At 39.4% G+C, this 22571-nt stretch overlaps 1 protein-coding gene across 2 annotated transcripts in view; it reads right to left on the bottom strand.

Moving 5' to 3' along the window:
- LOC132407011 (meckelin-like) overlaps window positions 1-22571 on the bottom strand; it is a 150755-nt gene that overhangs the window by 39868 nt on the left and 88316 nt on the right. For both annotated transcript variants that reach the window (XM_059993234.1, XM_059993235.1), the window contains 3 exons: window positions 21710-21805; window positions 19653-19752; window positions 15918-16048 (listed from right to left, as the gene is read on the bottom strand). In XM_059993234.1, the coding sequence (XP_059849217.1) occupies window positions 15918-16048; window positions 19653-19752; window positions 21710-21805 (327 nt within the window). The remainder of the gene's footprint in view (window positions 1-15917; window positions 16049-19652; window positions 19753-21709; window positions 21806-22571) is intronic.

Raw genomic sequence — 22571 nt, forward strand, 5'->3', positions numbered from 1 at the left:
GAGGCTTGAAGCTCCAAGTTTCTAGGAGTGAACATCATCAATAGCTTGTCCTGGTCCAAGAAAGACACCGCAGCCAAGAAATTTCACCCACCTCTCTACTTCCTCAGAAGGTTAAAGAAATTTGGCATGGCCCATTTGATCCTCACTGATTTTTATTGAAGCATGTTTGAAAGCGTTCTATCTGGTTGCACCCTGGCTTGCATTGCTGGTGACTGCATGAAACTGCAGAGAGTTGCGGCCACGTAAACTAGCCTCCTCCCCTTGGATTCTTTCTACACTTCTCACTGCCTCAGTAAAAGAGACAACATAATGTAAAATAGTGAAGGTGCACTGATATGCTTTTGACACTGTTATCCCCTCAAAGCTAATCAATAAACTTCAAGACTTGGGCACCATATCTCCTTGTGCAACTGGATTTTCAATGTCCTCACTTGCAGACCCCAATCAGTTCGGGTTGGCAACAGCATTTCATCCACAATCACCATCAGCATGGGTGCACTACAAGGCTGTGTGCTTAGCCCCCTGCTCTACCCCCTTTATATGTATGACTGTGAGGCTCAGTGCAGCTCTAATGCCATATTTAAGTTTGCTAATGACATTCCTATTGGTTGAATCAAAGGTGTTGATGAATATAGAGGGAGATTAAAAATCTGGCTGAGTGGTGCCACAACAATAACCTCTCACTCAATGTCAGCAAGACCAAGGAGTTGATTAGAGGAGGGTGAAACTGGAGGTCCATGAGCCAGTCATCATTGGGCTATCAGAAATAAAGAGGGTCAGGAACTTTAAATTCCTTGGTTTTATAACTTCAGAGGATCTGTCCTGAGTCCAGCACTTAAGTGTCATTACAAAGAAAGCATAGCAGTGCTTCTACTATCTCAGAAGTTTGCAAAGACTCAGCATGTCATCTTGACAAACTTCTATAGATCTGTGGTGGAGAGAATACTGACTGGTTGCATCATGGCCTGGTATGGAATCACCAATGCTCTTGAATGGAAGAGCCAACAAAAAAAGTAGTGGATACAGCCTAGTCGATCATAGGTTTAGCCCTTCTCACCTCTGAGCATATTTCAAAGGAGCGCTGTCACAGGAAAGCAGCATCTGACATCAAGGACTCCCACCATCCAGACCATGCTCTCTTCTCACTGTTGCCATCATTCCAAGTATGGCCTCACCAGCACCTCGTACATCTGTGACCTCCAGCCTATCCACTGTCACTGCTGCAGCTCAACTTGAACAGTGGCTGTTGGACGAAGGTGTTTAGCCGTGTCACCACAGTAATCATTAGACATTAAGACAATAGGCTTAGGATGGTCATTCAGCCCATCGAGTCTGCTCCGTCATTCCATTGTGGCTGATTTATTTTATTTACCAAGATACCACTATCTCAGAGTAAGGCTTTCCTGCTCTTCGAGCCGTGCTGCACAGCAATCCCTAGCTTAACCCCACCATTTACAATGGCCAATTAACCTACTGACCATGGGAGCAAACCGGAGAAAACCCATATGGTCACGGGGAGAAGGTACAAAAGTACTATCTTAACCCCATTTTCCTGCCTTCTCCCATAACTTTTGACACCGTTACTAACCAAGAACCTATCAACCTCTGCTTTAAATATACTCAATGACTTGGTCTCCACAGCCATCCGTGGCAAAGAATTCCCCAGATTCACCATTCTCTGACTAAAGAAATACCTTCTCATATCTGTTATAAATGTGTGTCCCTCTATTCTAAGGCTGTGCCCTCTGATCCTAGACTATAAGAAACATCCTTTCCACTTCCACTCTGTCTAGGCCTTTTAATATTCAATAGGTTTCAATAAGATCCCTCCTCATTCTTCTCAACTACAGCCAGTACAGGCTAATCAACGCCCACCATCATCAAAAGCTCCCCATATGATAACCATTTCATTTCCAGAATTATTCTTGTGAATCTCCTCTGGACCCTCTTCAATGCTAGCCTATCTTTTCTTCAATAAGGGGCCCAAAACTGCTCACAATACTCCATGTGGTTGACCAATGCCTTATAAAGCCTCAGTATCACATCCTTGCTCTTACATTCCAGTCCTGTGGAATGAACGTTAACATTGCATTTGACTTTCTTACCACCAGCCCAACTCAACCTGCAAGTTAACCCTTAGGGAATCCTGTACAAGGACTCCCAAGTCCCTTTGCATCTCTGATTTTTAAATTTTCTAAATTTAGAAAATAGTCTACATTTTTATATCTTCTATCAAAGTATATGACACCTTGTCAAATGCCTTCTGAACATCCAGAGCAACAATATCCTCTGACTCTTCTTTGTCTATCTTGCCAGTTATTTCCTCAAAGAATTCCAATAGATTTGTCGGGCAAGATTTCCCCTTAAGGAAACCATGCTGACTTTGGCCTACTTTATAATGCACTTCCATCAACCCTGAGACCTCATCCTTAATGGACTCAAACATCTTCCCAACCATTGAAGTCAGGCTAACTGGCCCAAAAGTTCCTGTCTTCTGCCTCCCTCTTTTTAAAGAATTTTCCAGTCCTGTGGAACCATTTCAGAATCTAGTGATTCTTGAAAGATCATTACTAATGCCTCCACAATCTCTTCATCCACCTCTTTCAGAACCCTGGGATGTACAACATCTGGTCCAGGTGACTTAACTACCTTCAGATCTTTCAGCTTCCTAAGCACCTTCTCCTTAGTAATCACAACTGCACACACTTCCGCCCCCTGACACTCTTGTACTTCCGGCATACTGCTAGTATCTCCCACGGTGAATAATGACACAAAATACCTTACTAAATTCATCTGCCATTTCTTTGTCCCCCATTACTACCTCTCCAGCATCATTTTCTTGTGGTCCGATATCCACTCTAATCTCTCTTTTACTCTTTATATATCTGAACTCAATGTCAGTAAGATGAAACAGCTGACTGTGGACTTCAGGATGGGCAAGACGAGGGAACGTAGAGGGTGACCAAAATCAAGTTTCCGGATATCAAGATCTCTAACCTGGTCCCAACATAAAGAAGGAAAAAATTCCATTAGGAATTTGAAAAGATTTGGTTTGCCAGTTAGAACACTCAAAAACTTCTCAGGATGTACCATGGAGAGCATTCTGACAGGCTGTATCACTGTCTGGTATGGGGAGGGTGGGGGCTACGGCACAGGATTGAAAGAAACTACATAAAGTTGTAGAGTTAGTCAGCTCCATCATGGGCACTGGCCTCCATAATATCCAAGACATCTTCAAGGAGCAGTGCCTTAGGAAGTGGCATTCATCATCAAGGACCCTTGCCCTTTTCTCACTGTTACCATCAGGTAGGAGGTACAGAAGCCTGAAGGCACATACTCAGCGATTCAGGAACAACTTCTTCCCCTCTACCATCCGATTCCTAAATGGACATTGAACCCATGAACACTACCTCACTTGTTAAAATTTTTATTATTTCTGTTTTGCACTATTTTTAATCTAGCTTTTTCATACATATATATATTTACAGTAATTGATTTACTTATTTATTTTTATTCTTTCTAGATTATGTATTGCATTGAACTGCTGCTGCTAAATTAACAAATTTCACAACACATGCTGGTGATAATAAACCTGATTCCAATTCTGAAAAACTTTAGGTATCCTCTTTGACATTTTTGGCAAGCTTACCTTCATATTAGAAGAGCCAGGGGGCAAATAAAAGTGTTGCTATGAAGCCAGTAATACCGCTATACTTTAACAGACTGAGGAGGCTGGAGAAAAGTCAGACCACTGGGGAACTCTGGAGGAAAAGTGATGGTAGATGCTTTGGGTTGATTTATTGATATATTATTGTCGCATATACCAAGGTGCAGTGAAAAGCTGGTCTTGCACATTGTTTATACAGAGTAAATCATTACACAGTGATAGGAAATGGAGGACTACATAGGAGAGAAGGATTAAAATTGATCTTAGAATAGGCTGTAAGATCGGCACAACAGTGTAGGCCAAACAGACTGTACTATGTAGTAATGTTCTATGTTCTACTGTGCACTGAAGTAGAATAAGGTAAAACAGCAACAATGCAGAATAAAGTTTTGTGTTGTAGTACTGAACCAGGACTGAAGAGGCTTATGTGTGTTATTATACATTGTAGCGTCAATCAGTTTTACAAGCAGTAAACCCGGATCAAGACGCACTGGACAAAATAGAAGGACAGGGGAGACATTTAGTCAGATCTTGACATGAAGGAGAATGAGATATCTAAGACCTGTTATATAACACTGTCATCATGCGGACACTTACTACCAACCTCAGGCAAACAGCTTTGTGTGTGAATCTTTAATCTTAGTTTAGTCCTCCTGAGGGGCATTATTGGAGGAGACAAGAACGACCTTCAATTCATTACTCTCCTGGGTCTGACAGCAGCTCTCAGAGTGTTCCATTTGCCAGAGTTAAGAAATTCTTTATTCTTTCCCCAAGGAAATATTATTGGAGCAAAAATAATCTTTTTATATTGCACACAGAGCAATACATCAGCATCTATTGTTTGATTCCAGGTGCCCCTCCCCTGAGAGAGATGCAGAGTGCAGCCATTTTGATCTATTGCAATCTACGTGTCAAAGCTGCTGACAGAGTCATACAGTTATACAGGATGGAAACAGGCCTTTCAGCCTAACCCGCTCATGCCAAGCACACAGCAGCTTGTGGCTGAATAGAACAGCAGAGAAGAGAAATAAGAGTCAACCACAGAGAACAGCCTGGATTCAGACAAGATATGGAAGGAAAACTCCCTTCCTTGCAGGCAGAAAGGTTTAGTTTAGTTTAGTTCAGTTAGACATTTAATGCCGGGGTGGAGTTTCAAGATGGCGACGTAGACATCTGCCTTTTAGGCGCTCTTCATTTTTTAAGCTATAATCACCCTTTAATCAAATCTTTTCGTACTTAACTACATGGGTTGATATTTACAATTTATTTCTTTTTTAAAATAATACTTGATTTAATTTTTTCAAACTTAAAATGTCTGTACCTAAGAAATCGTCTAAAGACCCTATATCTCTCGATGCAATCTCCAGCCTTCTGGATACTAAACTTGCAAGTCTGGAAAATAAACACTGTGAAAATGTCTGAGCTTGAAGAAGCCGTTAGATCATTTGATACTAAGCTTCAATCGCAGGCAGCAGATATTGAACGGCATGAAGAAAAGTTTGCGGCTCTTGACAAGATAATTTGTGAAAAAATATGTACAATCGAAACTTTGGAGGAGAAGGTACGGTCGACCGCTAAAATAGTGGAGCAGACTAAGTTTAAAATCACCGATCTTGAAAACCGATCTCGCAGACAGAACTTGCGTATTATTGGATTTGCCGAAAATGTTGAGTCTGGTGACTGAACTGAATATTTCTCTAACTTATTGTGGGAAATTTTTGGCGAGGACGCTTTGCGGGCTAAACCTACTATTGATCGTGCCCACAGAGTTTCGAGATTTTCGGCTGCGAGAGACAAGCCACGAGCTGTGATTGTCCGTCTCCATTATCCTCGGGAGAAAGAGCTTTTAATTTGATTAGCTCGTCAGAAAGGTATGATTTCTCACAGAAGCAACAACTTTCGTATTGTTGAAGATTATTCATTCGAGGTGATGAGGGCAAGAATCGCTTTTAAACCGGTGATGGCAGAGACTCATTTGATTGGACTTAAACAAGCTTTAAGATACCCAGCGAATCTCAGAATTACGTTGAGTGATGACAGTCAGCGCTTCTTTAATACTCCGGAAGAAGCGAAGAAATTCGTTGAAGAATATCGGTCTTCTAGTACAATTTGAACTATGTGTTATGTTGAAGAATTTTTGGAGAGAAGATGCCATTCCGTTTTTAGGCTTTAACTTATGAAGCTGCGGTATAGCTTTTTACTTTGGTCTGTAGACCTGGTTTTTTTTTATTATCATGATTTACAGATGCTCTTTTAATTTTACTATAATGTTTTTTTTCTTAATTAAGTTTTTTTTCCTCTGGATTAGATATACATGTTAAGACTTTGTAATAATGATTTATTTTTTAAGATGTCGTTTCTTTTTCCCATAAGACTTTGCTTTCTGTAAGCGTTTATTTGCCTGTATTTGAGAATGGGACGAATGTTTTGAATTTCTGGACCCTTTTTTTTAATATATATTGTAGTGGTTATTGAATCCTTTTTTAATCTTATTTTGATCACCTTTTTTTTAAAAAAAAGATTGGTGAATTTACATTTATATTCTGTAATATGGTCCTTTCAAAATGTCATTTCTTCTTCCCATAAGTCTCTGTTTTTGAAACATCATTTTATTATATTTGAATATGGAATCTTTTTTTAAAGGCATATTACACTATTTTAAACTTCAATGGTTATCCTTTTTTTTATTAATGATTTTTTGCTTTTTTATATTATTTTTTCATTTTGATTGATATATATTCTTTCTTTTTACAACCCTGTATTTATATCTGGGTGTTATATAGTTTCTCTTTTTTTTCTTTTCATGGAGTTGCCATCTTGAAAATGGGGGTAATATTAGTATTAGTTCGTGCGCCTGCCGCTTGGCTTTTTCTCGTGGGGTTGGGGGAGGGGGTAGGGATCTTTTTTCACGCTTTTGCTTTTTATTTTTTTGCCTTTAGTTTATGGGCCGACTTTAAATTATTAATATTGTTGAACATATATTAATATGTTCTCCGGTTGCTCCTGAATCATTTTTCCTTCTTCCTGAATTATGGGTTATGTGTCTTTTTAACCTTTTATGATATATACAACTAATGTTGGCATGATGGATAAATCTATTAACTTTATCTCTTGGAATACTAATGGTTTAAATCATCCGATTAAACGTAAAAAAATATTTAAAGTATTCCATAGACTAAATGCTAATATTATTTTTGCACAGGAGACCCATATTAGGAGGGAGGATAATCAATGTTTTTTTAGATTCTGGAAGGGTCAACAATTTCACTCGAATTGTACCGCCAAAATTAGGGGTGTGTCTATTTTTATAGACCCCTCAATTTCATTTACACATCATGAAATTATTTCTGATCCACAGGGCAGATTTTTGTTGATAACTGGATCACTTTTTAATCGAAAAGTGGTTCTAGTTAATATTTATGCTCCAAACTTTGACTGCCCTGAATTTTTTAAACGTTTATTTACTTCCCTTCCTTATCTAAATATGTTGATAATGGGTGGAGATTTCAATTGTTGTCTGAATCCTTTGATGGATAGATCTAAACCTATTCGAATTCTTCCAAATAGATCAGCCTTACTTATTAATTCTTTTATGGTTGATTCGGGAATTACTGAAATATGGCGGTTTTTGAACCCTAAAGATAAAGAATTTTCATTTTTTTCACATGTATATCACAGTTATTCTAGAATTGATTATTTCCTTATTGATCATCGTTTATTAACGGATGTTACTGATTGTAAATATGATTCTATTACTATTTCGGATCATGCACCTTTGAAGTTATCTATCAAGATTTCTGACTCTTCCGATAATACTAGAACTTGGAGACTTAACGCTACTTTGCTTCAAGATCCAGAATTTATCACCTTCATAAAACAGCAAATTAACTTGTTTTTCTCAACAAACTATACTGAAGAGATTGACAGAGGAATACTTAGGGACTCTTTTAAGGCTTTTATCCGTGGACAAATTATCTCATATTCCGTTGGTAAAAGAAAACAAAGATATTTAGATATTGCTTTATTAGTGGATAAAATTAAAGAAATTGATAAGATTTATTCCGTGACTCCTACCAAAGAACTTTATAAGAAGAGAGTTGAGCTTCAAATGGAGCATAGCTTATTATTATCTTCTTCAATTGAGAATCAATTAGGACCAGGGCTCAATTTTATATCCATAGTGATCGAACTGGTAAATTGTTAGCTAACCAATTAAAAGCTATTTCGACTAAGCAACAAATTATTAAAACTCGTAAACAAGATGGTAATCTAATTACTGATCATAAAGAAATCAATAACACTTTTCAAGATTTTTATAAATCTTTATATCAATCAGAATTTGATGGCAATCTGTCCATGATGGATAATTTTTTTAACAATTTGAATATTCCCAAACTGACAGATGAAGATCGTAGCTTGTTCAATGCTCCTATTTCTATGGCCGAAATAGGAGAGGCTATCTCATCAATGAATTCAGGGAAAGCTCCTGGTCCTGATGGTTATATTATAGAATTTTTTAAAACTTTTTCTTCTTTGCTTTCCCCTTGGTTATGTGAAATCTTTAATGATGCATTTGCTAAGAAGAGATTACCTCAATCTTTTTATGAAGCTACTATCTCTCTAATTCTTAAAAAAGATAAGGATCCTACTTTATGTGCATCTTATCGCCCTATATCACTATTAAATGTAGACTCTAAGATTCTTACAAAAATTTTAGCTATTAGGTTAGAAAAGGTACTATCACAGATTATTTCAGAAGACCAAACTGGTTTTATTAGGAATCGGTATTCCTTTTTTAATGTTAGAAAATTGATTAATATAATTTATACTTCATCACCCATAATCCCAGAATGTGTTATTTCATTAGATGCTGAAAAAGCTTTTGATAGAGTTGAATGGACATACTTATTTAACGCTTTGAGATATTTTAATTTTAGTCCTAATTTTATATCATGGATCAAACTAATATATTATAAACCTGTTGCTTCTGTTCTTACAAATAATTACAGATCCTCTTTTTTTCAATTATCTCATGGTACCAGACAAGGTTGTCGCTTAAGTCCTTTATTATTTAATATTGCATTTGAACCTTTAGCCATTGCTATTCGTGAATCTCCTAATATTCTTGGTATTACCCGTAATGAGAAGTTATACAAGTTATCACTTTATGCTGATGACTTGTTGTTATATATTTCTGATCCTGACAGGTCTATTCCCGCTATTTTATCCTTGTTGGCTCAATTTGGTAGTTTTTCTAGTTATAAACTAAACTTGGATAAGAGTGATTTATTCCCTTTAAACGCGCAAACTTTATTGAATGACAGGATACCATTTAAAGTTGTTACTGATAACTTTATCTATTTAGGTATAAAAATTACCAAGAAATATAAAGATTTAATTAGACTGAATTTTTTACCTATGCTCCATCAAATTCAACAAATTACTACAAGATGGTCTCCCTTATCCTTATCATTAGTTGGTCGGATTAATGCTATTAAAATGATGATTTTACCGAAATTTTTATATTTATTTCAAGCTTTACCAATTTTTATTCCTAAATCTTTTTTTGATAACATTGATTCAAAAATTTCCTCATTTGTGTGGCAAAATAAAAACCCCAGGTTAAGTAAAAGGCAATTACAAAAATCTAAAAAAGATGGTGGTTTAGCTCTACCTAACTTTAGATTTTACTATTGGGCGAATAATATTCGTAACTTAATATATTGGAAATTAGATTTGGATTCACCATTGTGCCCACAGTGGGTAAATTTAGAATGCAATGAGGCACAGGGATATTCTCTATTCTCCGTTCTTGGTTCTTCGCTTCCTGCTGATTTAGTTAAATTCAATAAACAGATATCCAACCCTGTTGTCAAACATACATTACGAATTTGGTTTCAATTTTGTAAATTTTTTACTCTGGAAAACTTTGTTCTTGATAGCCCTATTTTACTTAATTTGTTTTTCAAACCGTCTTTGACAGATCAAGCTTTTAGCATATGGAAAAGGAAAGGTATAAAATGTTTTCGTGATCTTTTTTTTGAAGGTAGTTTGATGTCTTTCGACCAACTTTCCAACAAATTTAAGTTACCTAAATCTAATTTTTTTAGATATTTACAAATCAGAAATTTTTTACATAAAGTTCTACCATCCTTCCCCAATTCAACTTCAATGGATTTTTCAGATTTGATTTTTACCTTAAATCCTTGTCAGAAGGGATTAGTGGCTTTTATTTATAATATGATTATGAAGATACAACCAGAAATATCAGGTAGAATTAAACAAGAATGGGAAAAAGAACTTCAGTATAATATATCAACAGAAAAATGGGAAAAAATTTTACAAATGGTTAATTCTTCTTCTATATGTGCTAAACATGCTTTAATACAATTTAAAATTGTACATAGAGCTCATATGTCTAAAGATAAGCTTGCTCGATTCTATTCTCATATTAACCCTCAATGTGACAGATGTCATTCAGATGTGGCTTCATTGACCCACATGTTTTGGTCATGTCTCACCTTATATAACTATTGGAAAGACATAATTGCTACCATTTCCTCAATTTGGAATATTGATTTACAACCTCATTTTATTACTGCAATTTTTGGTATACCAAATGAGGATGGTAATCAGTTTTCCCCTTCAATTAGACGAATGATTGCTTTTGTAACATTAATGGCCAGAAGGTCTATATTACAAAATTGGAAAGAAGTAAATCCTCCTACCACGTTTCAGTGGTTCTCTCAAACTATTTCTTATCTGAGCTTGGAAAAAATTAGAAGCACTATTTTTGACTCATCAATTAAATTTGAAGAAACTTGGGGACCGTTCATTCGACATTTTCATATGAATTAATTTGGCCTCTTCCAGACCTTTTCTCTGTTTATTCTTGTTCTGGTGTGGAGTTCCCGAGATTTTGACACTATCATATACATATAAACTGTTATTATTGCCCATGTTAGTTTAGTGTTTTTTTTTCTCAATATATATTTTTTCTTGTATTTTTAATTTTTTTTTTCTTTTGATGATTATTCTTATTTTTTTCATATATAATTATTATAGGCTTGATTGATTAATGTACTATTTTTCTCTGTTGATATTTTAATAGGATATTGTTATCTTATTATTAATTTGATTTCAAGTCTATTGCACATAACCTATTCATTATTAAGTTATGTTTTTTTTATATATGAAACCCAATAAAAAGATTGAAAAAGAAAAAAAGAAAAAAAACAGACATTTAATGCCTAGTTTAATTAGATCGGCACATCATGTTCCTGTGCTATACTGCTGTATGTTCTATGTCCCTTCCCTGAAGAGCATCGGTGGATCAGAAAGGTTTTTTTTAAACAAGGATCCCAGATGATCACGCAGAATCTATGGAGGAGGATAAAAGTTGAAACTTTGGGCCAAAACTCTTCATCAGGGCTAGAAAGGCTTGTTTCTGCCCCTTCGTTTCCCGTCCTGATGAAGTGTCCAGGCATGAAACATCAACTGTTTATTCCACTCCATAGATGCTGCCTGACTTGCTGAGTTTTAATTTATTGAGATACAGCACGGAATGGGCACTTACGGCCCTTCGAGACACGCTACCCGGCGACCCCTGATTTAACCCTACTCTAACCATAGGACAATTTACAAAGACCAATTAACCTACCAACTGGTACATCTTTGGACTGTGTGGAAACCGGAGCATCCGGAGGAAACCCACGTGGTCACTGGGAGAATGCACAAACTCCTTGCAGGCAGTGGTGGGAATTAGACCCGGGTTGCCTGCACTGTGAAGCGTTATGCCACCTCATTTTCTTCAACATTTTCAGTGTGATGTTCAAGATCTCTAGCACCTGTAGGATCACCTGCATTTTACAGGAATCCACCAGTTTCACAACGTCCACTATTGTTACCAGCATTTCATTCAGGATTTTATTTAATTAATTGAACTCAAATTGCCATGATTGGATTTGAATTTATGTTCAAGCCTCCGGAGTCCTAATCCAGCAATATAACCACTCTGTTACTGAATAAGAAACATAGGAAATAGGAACAGGAGTAAATGTAATAAAAGATAAAGATTAGCTTTATTGTCATATCTGCATAGAAACAAACAGTGAAATACATAGTTTTGCATCAACATCGCAATCCAAATATTGTGCTGGGGCAACCCTCAATTGTCACTATGCTTTCAGCACCAACACAGCACGCCTACAACTCACTAACAGCTAACCTGCACTTCTTTGGAATGTGGGAGGAAACCAGAACATGTGGAGGAAACTCACGCAGTCACAGAGAGAACATACTAACTCCTCACAGACAGTGCAAGGGAACCAAAACCTGATCAGTGATTGCTGGCGCTGTAACGCAATTGCTCTAACTGCTACTCTACCATGCTCCCCCATTTAGAGTGGGCCAGCTGGCCCATCGAGCCTGCTCTGCAATTTACAATTACCTCTTAGTATAACACCATAAGACACAGGAGCAGAAATAGGCCATTTGGCCCATTGAGTATGCTCCACTATTTCATCACATTTGATTTATTATCCCTCTCAATCCTATTCTCCAACTTTTCCTTGTAGCTTTTGACATCCTTAATAATCAAGAACCTATCAACCTCCACTTTAAATATAACCGATGACTTGGCCTCCACAGCCGTCTGTGGCAATGAATTCCACTAGTTCACCATTCTCTAGCTAAAGAAATTCCTCCTCACCTCTGATATAAAGGGACATCCCTGTATTCTGAGGCTATACTCTCTGGTCCTAGGCTCTCTCACGTTCTCTCTCTCTCCATGACCACTTTATCTATCACAAATATGCCCCATCATTTCAATGTGCTCTACTTCTTTTAGGTTGACAACACACTGTGTGAAAATCGGCAGAGAAGTCAGAATGAGCAAAAGAAAGAATTCCAGGCTTCACAGAGGCTGCTCAAAGCATTCCAGCACACTGTCCTGGTCGTCTCTGGAACAATTGATGCGTTCCTTCCTGCTCATTTGATACAAGACAGAGCATCGGGTTCAGCTACACTGAAAGGAATTTGCTTTGTTCTTTGAAAAGTGGCCAGAGGAATTTGGCATCTGTATGGTCACTAATCCCCCAACTGCACTAACTCAAGGGAATTTTGTGATTTCGAGTGTTAATCTTGCCTGTGCCAGACCACAAACTAATTTCGTGCTAACCTGAGGGAACAATGGGATATTTTCCCCTTTCCAATTGAAAGCAAAGTACGCTAAGAGAAGCAGATTATGGACAATGTTCTAGGCCACTTCTTCCTCGTTTCAAAATTCAAAGTTCAAAGTTATTTTATTATCAAAGTACAAATATATCACCACATACAATGCTGACATTCATTTTCCTGTGGGCATACTCAGCAAATCTGGTTGACCTTTCATTGATCCTGTTATAGTTACTATTCTCTAGAGTGCAGAAGGCATCGAACTGTGCAAATACAAATATATATAAGTAGCTATAAATAAATAACATGAAATAATGAGATAAAGAATCTTCAAAGTGGGATCATTCGTTTGGGAACACTTGAATGATGGGCAAGTGAAGTTGAGTGTTGTTATATTCAAGAGCCTGATGGATATGGGGTAGTAATTGTTCTTGAACCTGGGTCTGAGTCCTGAGGGTCCAGAACCTTCTATAGCAGCAGCAAGAAGAGAGCGTGACCTGGGTGGTGGGAATCTCTGATGATAGGTGCTGCTTTCCTATGACAGCTTCTCGTATAAATGTGCTCAATGGTTTCCTGTGATGTACTGGTCCAAATCCATTAGCTTTGAAAGGCACTGGTGTTTCCATACCAGGCTGTGATGCAGTCAGTCAATATACTCTCCACCAGACACGTATAGATGTTTGCCAAAATTTCAGATGTCATTTCTGTCCCATCTTGGAAGTTACCAATTCTGATTTGAGTTTTTGTCACAGTGATAATGAAAAGACAAGGAGAAGATGGAATTTTTGGTTCTGATTTAACTCTGCAGGCCTGGTCAGTACCTGATGACGGACACATTGTGAAACTAAGCATAGACAGGCACTAAGCCATAGAGGAATCTCCAACAGCACAGTGATTATGTGGGATGTTCTGGCTGAATAACAGAAAAATCTGAGGTCAGGGAAATAAGAAAATAGCTGACAACATTAATGGTCAAAACTAACGTAGGGATACAGTTCCACAAAGTTGCCTCCTAAGTCAAAAATATAGAAAATATGTTTTTTTAAATTTTAATGTTAATGCTTGAGATGTTAAGAAGTGTCAAGTGTAAACAGTATTGTAGTTCAGGCAGTGGAATGCCTCTGCTGTGAAATGCGGGACCTCAGAGGACATGACAGTCCCCCTCATCTGCAGGAAGTGCACCCAACATCAAGCTCCTGACTGACAAGGTCAAGGACCTGAAGCAAGAGCTGGATGTACTTAGGGCCACCCAAAAGGCTGAAGACTTTTACTGAAGTGGTCACCCAGAGTGCAGGCTTCAGATAGTGGATGGGCGACCCCCCCAGGAGAAGTAAGATGAGTAAGCAGTCAGTGCAGGCTTTGCTCCCAGAAGCAAGTGTATCCCTTTGGATACTGCTGGATGGGGCCACCTATAAGGGCACAGAAGCAGCATCCAGGCCAGTGGGGCTGTGGCTCAGCAGGGCGGGGTAAAGTCAGGCAGAGCAATAGTGATATGAGTCTCACTAGTTAGGGGGAACGGACAGGAAAGTCTGTGGCCATGGAAGAGATGCCACAATGGTGTGCTGTCCCTCAGGTCCTGTGGCCCAAGACATCTCAGAGCAGCCGCAGAAGATTCTCAGACGGGAGGGTGACCGGCCAGAGGTTGTGGTGCACATTGACACCATTGATCCATGTTGGGAGCTTAACATCCAAGGATACATATTGTATCCAAAAAGCTAAGTAGAGGCCAATTCACTGGATTTACTTAAAACGGAGGTTGATAGGTTCTTGATTAGTCAGGGCGTCAAAAGGTTGCGGGGAGAAGGCAGATGAATGGTGGAGCGGACTCGATGGGCTGAATGGCCTAATTCTGTACCTATGTCTTATGTTCTTATGGTATTATGGTTATTTCAGTTCCGATTTCTACCTCAATATGGCCTTTTCTTGCTCCCATTTCTTACGTTCTTATGTCCTAATCTTTATTTTCCTTTCTCTAAAACATATTAAAAGTTTAAAAAACATAAAACTGTTGTTTCTGAACTGCCAAAATAATGAAGTTTGTTTTTATTGTGTAGGTTTATGTCAAGACAGAAGTTCACATTTATTTCCCTTAGAGGGTATGACAAAGCCTCTTGACATCAATAGACACAAGAGATTCTGCAGACACTGGGAATTTTGAGCAACACACAGAAAATGCTGGGGGAATTCAGCGAGTCAGGTTGCATTTTGGTCCGAATGAGGGGTTTCGGCCCTAAAGGTCAACTGTTATTCACCTCCATAGACGCTGATTTGACATTCTGAGCTACTCCAGCAATTTATGTGAGAGCCTCTCACGAGATCAGTTCCTGGATTCATTAGTATTTATGGGTTAATGTAATTGTTGCAATTTATAAGGTTGCCAGCAGTCACTAGTTGACCCTAATGCTGTTAACATCTCCAGTATACTTATTTCAACGAAGCCGACAATCTTCAGTGGCTGTTACAGAACGTAATGTATAGAAAGGTGTAATTCACGTCAGTACAGAAATTCTGAGCTGTGTCCCTGAACGCTACAACAGCCCACCTTGTGGTGGAGCTGAACATTGCGGCCAGCTCCAATCATACTGCACAAACGCAGATAAAAGAACATTCAGCACAGAGTCTGCTCTGCCACTCCATCGTGGCTGATTACTTTCCTTCTCAACTCCATTCTCTTGCCTTCTCCCTGTAACCTTTGACACCCCTACTAATCAAGAACCTATCAACCTCCGCTTTAAATGTACCTAAAGACTTGCCCTCCACCGCCCTCTCTGCACAATGAATTCTAAAGATTCACCACCCTCTGGCAAAAGAAATTCTTCCTCATTTCCATTCAAAAGAGACATCCCTCTGTTCTAAGGCTGTGCCCTCCCACTCTAACCCCTTCATGTCCACAAGTTCCTGTCAGTTTCACAGATTATCCTACAAGTTCTTGGACTGTTTTAATGACGTTACCGATTGACAGGATAAGTTTGAGCAGTCGTGTAATTTATTCCTGCTCCTGTTTCTTTATATATGAACTTCCCAAACCAAAATCAGTGTTAGGGTCCACTGCATTATATGTGAAAAGACCACGTACCTCCAGCAGTAGGAGAATAAGAACAAGCTGCAGAATTGGACTGATTTTCCTCTTTGTCTGAATCTCGTTCCACTCGTTAGCTATGAAGTACGTGCGCCAGATACTGACCGATGAGGGACCCGGTTTGCTTTCTGCAGAAATGGTAACACCAGTACAGTCAGCAAGGGGGACTGCAGAGAGTAAATCATCAGTTTTGTGGGGAGGAGTTCATGTGATCTCAAAACCCCATTCATAATGACAATGAGTGAAACTAACATAACTAGAAAAGGGCACGCATTTATTTAACAACACTGGAGGAACTCAGCAAGTCAGGCAGCGTCTATGGAGGGGAATAAACACTCAGTGTTTTGGGCCATGAACATTCATCAGGAAGCAGAATCAGAATCAGGTTTATTAACTCAAACTATCTTTTGAATTTTTTTTTGTGGCAGCAATACAGTGCAATGCATAAAATATTCTACAGTTCCAGTCATGATGGCACCTGCGTTCAAAGCTCCTTTGGTCAACATCTTCTGGATAGATCATGAAGCCATCTTTTTCACTTCTTTTATGTCTCTTTTATCTGTTTCTAGTCTTGAACATGATTCTGGAACCGTTGGAGCCTGTGTTATGGGGCTTGGAGAACATTTGGGTATTCCTGCGCTCTGCAGTCTCCGAGAGGATCGTGGGAGGCAGGGGCACAATGCACAATCTGATATTTGGCTCCCATTGTTCACCAGTTAAAGGGACTGCTGGCCTTTTGATCAGTTGCTCTGTACTGGAGGTGGGGGGGACCCTGATGCTGTGGAGCCATGTCGCCCAGGTTGCTTCTGCAGTTTGGATTTGGATTCAGGACTATAGACTCTTTTTTCATAGAAACATAGAAAACCTACAGCATAGTACAGGCCTTTCAGCCCACAATGCTGTGCTGAATATGTACTTAGTTTAGAAATTACCGAGGGTTACCCATAGCCCTCTATTTTTCTAAGCTCCATGTACCTATGCAGGAGTCTCTTAAAAGACCCTATTGTATCTGCCTCCACCACCATTGCCAGCAGCCCATTCCACTCACCAATTTCTGAGTAAAAATCTTACCCCTGACATCTTCCAAGCACCTTAAAACTGTGCCCTCTTGTGATAACTATTTCAGTCCTGGGAAAAAGCCTCTGACTATTAAGTCTTTCATTCATAGCTTTTATATTCTGTATGTTTTTTTGCCTGAGTTGCTCATTTGTTGTTTTGAGTGGGGAGAGGGATTTGGGGATCAATGTGCCTGATCCGATTTGTTGATTTTTTTTTGAGCGGGGTGGGGTTTTGGGGGCTGGTGTACCTGATTCGTTTTGTTCGTTTTTTGTGTGCAGTCAGAGGAATTGGGGGGAGGGGGAAGGGGGGGTTTGATGTAGCTGATCCATTTTTGTTTGCTTGTTCTTGCGGGGAGGTGTGATTTGTGGGCAGATAATCGTGCTGCTTTTCTATTCATTTTTGGTTTCATGGCTACCTGGAGAACTGAAGAATTTCATAGTTGTACACTTTGATAATAAGTGAACCTTTGAAACTTCGAGTTACAATAATAAGACACGGTACATAGATATATCTATATCTATATATATAAAAGCGCAAAAAGAGATCAAAATCAGTGAGGTCGTATTCATGGATTAATTGTGCATTTAGAAATCTGATTGTAGAGGGTAAAAAGCTGCTACTAAAACATTGAGTGTGTGTCTTCAGGCTCCTGTACCTCCTCACTGATGCTAGTAATGAAAATAGGCCATGACCTGGATAGGGGTCCTTAGTGTTGGATGCTACAAAAGGGAGCAAAAGTCAGAATAAAAGGATGGGAGAGGGAGGGAGGTGGGGTAGAGGATGTTGAAGTTCAAGTTTAATTGTCTTTCAACCATATATGAATACAGCCAAACGAAGCAGTGTTGATCCAGGGTCAAGGTGCAAAACACAGTACCAGCAGTCATGAGGCATATCAGTAAAATATAGTCACACAGCAAAAAAATAAAAAGTCCAAAATGCTGTCGATGAATGTTGCTGCAGTCTGCTGTCAAGCACAATACAGCTTGTCTTCTACCAAGCGATCACTGGGGGCAGCACTGAGTCCAGCTTGGACGCCACACCACACCGTCACTGGTGGAAAAGTACAAGCTGGCAGGTGAGGGGGAAGGGCCTCGGGCCAAAACATCCATTCCCCTCCATTGATCTTGCCTGACTGAGTTCCTTCAGCATTTTGTGTGTGTACTCAAGATTCCCAGCATCTGCAGAATTTCTTCTGCTTATGCATTTATTCTACACCTTTTGCAAAGAACTTTATGAACCTTAATGTGTTTTACAAGTATATATACAACTGTAATCTAGATGGCGTGGCAGCTAACAGCATTTAAGGTGTCTAGACAGACACTTGAATCATGTAAGCACTGGTATAATATCCTATTGTCACATATATTGAGAAACAATGAAATGCCATCCAGACAGATCACTCCATATCCAAGAACACTGAGGTGGAAAAGGAAAACAGAATCCAGAATATATGTCAATCTGATGGCATGAATAATAATTTCTCAAATTTCCAGTAATTGGTTCCCCCTTCACCATTTCCCCATTCCTGTTTCCCTCTCTCACTTATCTCCTCACCTGCCCATCACCTCCCTCTGGTGCTTCTCCCCCTTCCCTTTCTTCCATGGTCTTCTACGCGCTCCTATTAGATTCCCCCTTCTCCAACCTTTTATCTTTCACCAATCTTTCCCAGCTCTTTACTTCATGCTCTCCCCCCACCCCCCCCCGGTTCACCTATCACTTACCACCTTGTACTTCTTCCTCCCCTCCCCTCGCCTTCTTACTTGGACTTTCCCTCTTCCTTTCAGTCCTGATGAAGGGTCTCAGCCTGAAATGTCGACTGTTTATTCTTTCCCATACATGTTGCCTGGCTTGCTGAATTCCTCCTGCATTCTGTGAGTGTTGCAGTTACAGAGAAAATGCAGTGCAGGTAGACAAAGGGCAGTGATGAAGTAGACTAGGAGTTCATGCATTCATGGGTGGCCACTGGTCAGTGTGGATATTGTGGACTGAATGACCTGTCTCCATGCTGTATGACTCCACTGCAACTCTCATATAATGATAATGCCCTGGTCATCTAGTTTTGTGACGTTGATTGAAAGAGAAGAAATGGCTAGGACTGTGGCTGCCAATCTGGTAATGCTGATGCAGCTTGCGATACCGGGCAGGAAAACAATCTTTTTCATCATAGCTTTAAAGAAAAAGATTAAAACAACCAGGTTGTAAAGCCAGCATGGCAGACTTAGTAGGTGAAAACTGACCTGATGTAATTTTACCTGCAGCCCTGGAGAGATGAGAACAAACAGGTGAATTTGAGAGGAATAAACAGTCGACCTTCCAGTCCTGGTGAAGAGTCTCAGCCCAAAATGTCGACTGTTTATTCCTCTCCATAGATGCTGTCTGACTTGCTGAGTTCCTCCAGCATTTTGTGTGTGTTGCTCAAGATTTCCAGTTCCTTCAAAAGCTCTTGTGCTTAGGTCAGTTTGAGCATTTGGGTCTGGTGGAGGGGGACTGAGACTTGAGGAAGGATGTGAGGGAATAGCATAACCAACCTTTACCCTTCAGGTCTTCCTAATGACCCAACAAAATTCTGTTGTTGAAACATAATCACTGTGGTAAAGCAGGAATCACTGTAGCTAATGCGTGCTTTGCAAAGTATCAACTGCCTTTAACCACTAATGGGTTAATTAAACCTACCTGCTGATGTAGGCAATTGTCTTCCCTTGGGCTTCTCCCAGTCTATCAGGAAGATAGACACAGTCATTTGAACCATGAGGATGTGAATTAGCTGTAGTGCCTGAAAGAAAACCATGTTCCACAAGGTTAGGGCAGGGCAACTTTCAATCCCATCCTTTTACAATATAGTCATGGGTGAAAACGAGCTTTGTCTAAATAGTGTTGTAAAACTCTTGCTGCTTGTGTATTGTATTGGTGAGGTGCAGGATCCTAAGTATTTCTATCTGCTTTCTCACCATTCCTTTCCATCACACTGGAAAACAAAGATTTCGCTTCCTGAATACTTTTGGGTGGATCTTATGGATTTTGGGCTACGATCATGAAAATCACCACTTCCCTTTCGACTTAAAAAGTCACTTATATTTGTTATTTCAATTCATAATTCAAGTCAATTAAAATATTGCCCACAATGAAAGCTAAAAACTTTTCTATCTTGTCCGGGCAGGCCTGGGCAGGACAGATGCTGCATGGCAGGACAGGTTTCAGAAAGGCTATAAAATTCCCTGAAGGTTTTTGATACTTGAGACAGATGTGCCCCAGAATAACTGGTGCCAAGATTTAAGAAGTAATTTTCATTGGTCCACAAATCACACAGGTCATCAATTCAAAGAACTTCTAGTGGGACCGGAGAAAATCACATGGAATGCATTCAAGGATGTTGTTGAAAATTTTCTTGGCAACTAAAGATCACCAAACTACGTGCTGCTGGTTGGCGACATCCTTCAAGCATACAAAACCATGAAGTGCAACATGTCACTAAAGATCCATTATCTGCATTCTCATTCAGACTTTGTTCCTGCAAATCTTGACACTGTCGATGACAAGCATGGTGAAAGGTCTCACCAGGACATTGTGGTTATAGAGAAGGGCAACTGGCATCCATCAATGCTGGCTAAGTATTAGAACCATAGAACACTACAGCACAGTACAGGCTCTTCAGCCCTCCATGTTGTGCCGATCCATATAATCCTTAAAAAAAAGTACTAAACCCACACTACCCCATAACACTCCATTTTTCTTTCATCCATGTGCCTGTCCAACAGGCTCTTAAATACCCCTAATGTTTTAGCTTCCACCACCATCCCTGGCAATTCATTCCAGGCACTCACAACCCTGTGTAAAAAACTTACCCTTGGTGTCTCCCCTAAACTTCTCTCCCTTAATTTTGTACATATGCCCTCTGGTGTTTACCATTGGTGCCCTGGGAAACAGGTACTGACTATCCACCCTATTTATGCCTCTCATAATCTTGTAGACCTCTATCAAGTCCCCTCTCATTCTTCTACGCTCCAAAGGGAAAAGTCTCAGCTCTGCTAACCTTGCTTCATATGACTTGTTCTCCAAACCAGGCAACATCCTGTTAAATCTCCTCTGCACCCTCTCCATAGCTTCCACATCCTTCCTATAGTGAGGTGACCAGAATTGAGCACAATGCTCTATTGTGGGCACTTAAGCGAGAAGCCTCAGGACACTGAGTACAAATGAAAATCATCAATGAAACAGCTTTTGCTTAGTTGAACCATTGCAAAGCATCGGCACCGTTATACAATTAAACGTACTATACTCAATAAAAGTTAGTTGCTTGTTTCTCCAAATTCTGAGTTACAAGTAGTCTGAAATTATACTTTTGTTCAGCTTCAAGCAGTCTATCATAAATGCAAAAAAATTCTGTGGCAACAAAAGTTTCAAAAAGATTTGTTGTCCAGTGTTATCAGACATTTCAACATGTGCCTCGTGTTGAAATTTGAACATCTCCAAGGATACACACCGAAAAGTTGGTTTCTCACTCTATTTTCTGAACACCCTTTGAATTTCAGATACAAATTCATAAGAAGGGTAAGTAGATAAATCAAATCCCAAGCAACATTACTATCTCCCAAATTTTATAGTTGCGGATGCAATTTCAAACTATGATTGGAAGGAACACACAAATGCTACATCAAACATGATGCATTGTGTGTTGACCTGAAGTAAATGCTGGAAGAGGCTCATCAGAGCTTCGTGACCTGAACACCCACCTTCAGCACAAAAGCACAGGACACATAGATGATGAAGCCAGTTTCAATCTCACTACCAGCAGATGGCAGTGTAACCTCAACTGTGGTCTGCTGGCCCTGGGGAAACAAATGGAAGACTTATTGACAAACCATGAAGTGTCTTCGGCAAAACTGCCTCCTCATTGAAGAATTAGAATATCAATAGATGTATTGCTCTGTTAAACATCAATTTGAATGGACTCGGCCCAGTACATCACAGACACATCCCTTCCCACCATCAGCAGAGTCTACATGAGGAGGTATCTCAGGAAGGCAACATCCATCATCAAAGATCCCCACCATCTGGGCGATGGCAACTTCCCACAACTACCATTGGGGAGGAGGTACAAATTCCTGAAGACCCGCACCACTAGGTTCAAGAACAGCTACTTTGTCATCCATCCAGATTTTAAACCAACCTGCAGAACCTCTGTATGTCACTATTCAATCACTACCTCAGTATATCAACATTATGACCACTGTGAACTAAAATTAATTCATTTTGTTCCAAATTGTAGTTTATCTTGCATCATTTTGTTTCTCTTGTGAACGTTGTGTATTTGATGCAATGTGCCTGTGACGCTGCTGCAGGTAAGTTTTTCATTGTACCTGTTCATACACATACAGACGAGAAAGTCTCTTATCTTCTCCAATCTATTTGAGTCTGTTCATTCATCTACTGGCATGGTAGTGTAGTGGTTAGCACGATGGGTTTACACATTAGAACCAGAATCAGGTTTATTATCACCAGCATGTGATGTGAAATTTGTTAACTTAGCAGCAGCAGTTCAACGCAATACATAATCTAGCAGAGAGAGAAAAATATTAATAATAATCAATAAAA

Source organism: Hypanus sabinus, chromosome 17 (genome assembly GCF_030144855.1).
Source record: "Hypanus sabinus isolate sHypSab1 chromosome 17, sHypSab1.hap1, whole genome shotgun sequence".
Taxonomy (NCBI): domain Eukaryota; kingdom Metazoa; phylum Chordata; class Chondrichthyes; order Myliobatiformes; family Dasyatidae; genus Hypanus; species Hypanus sabinus.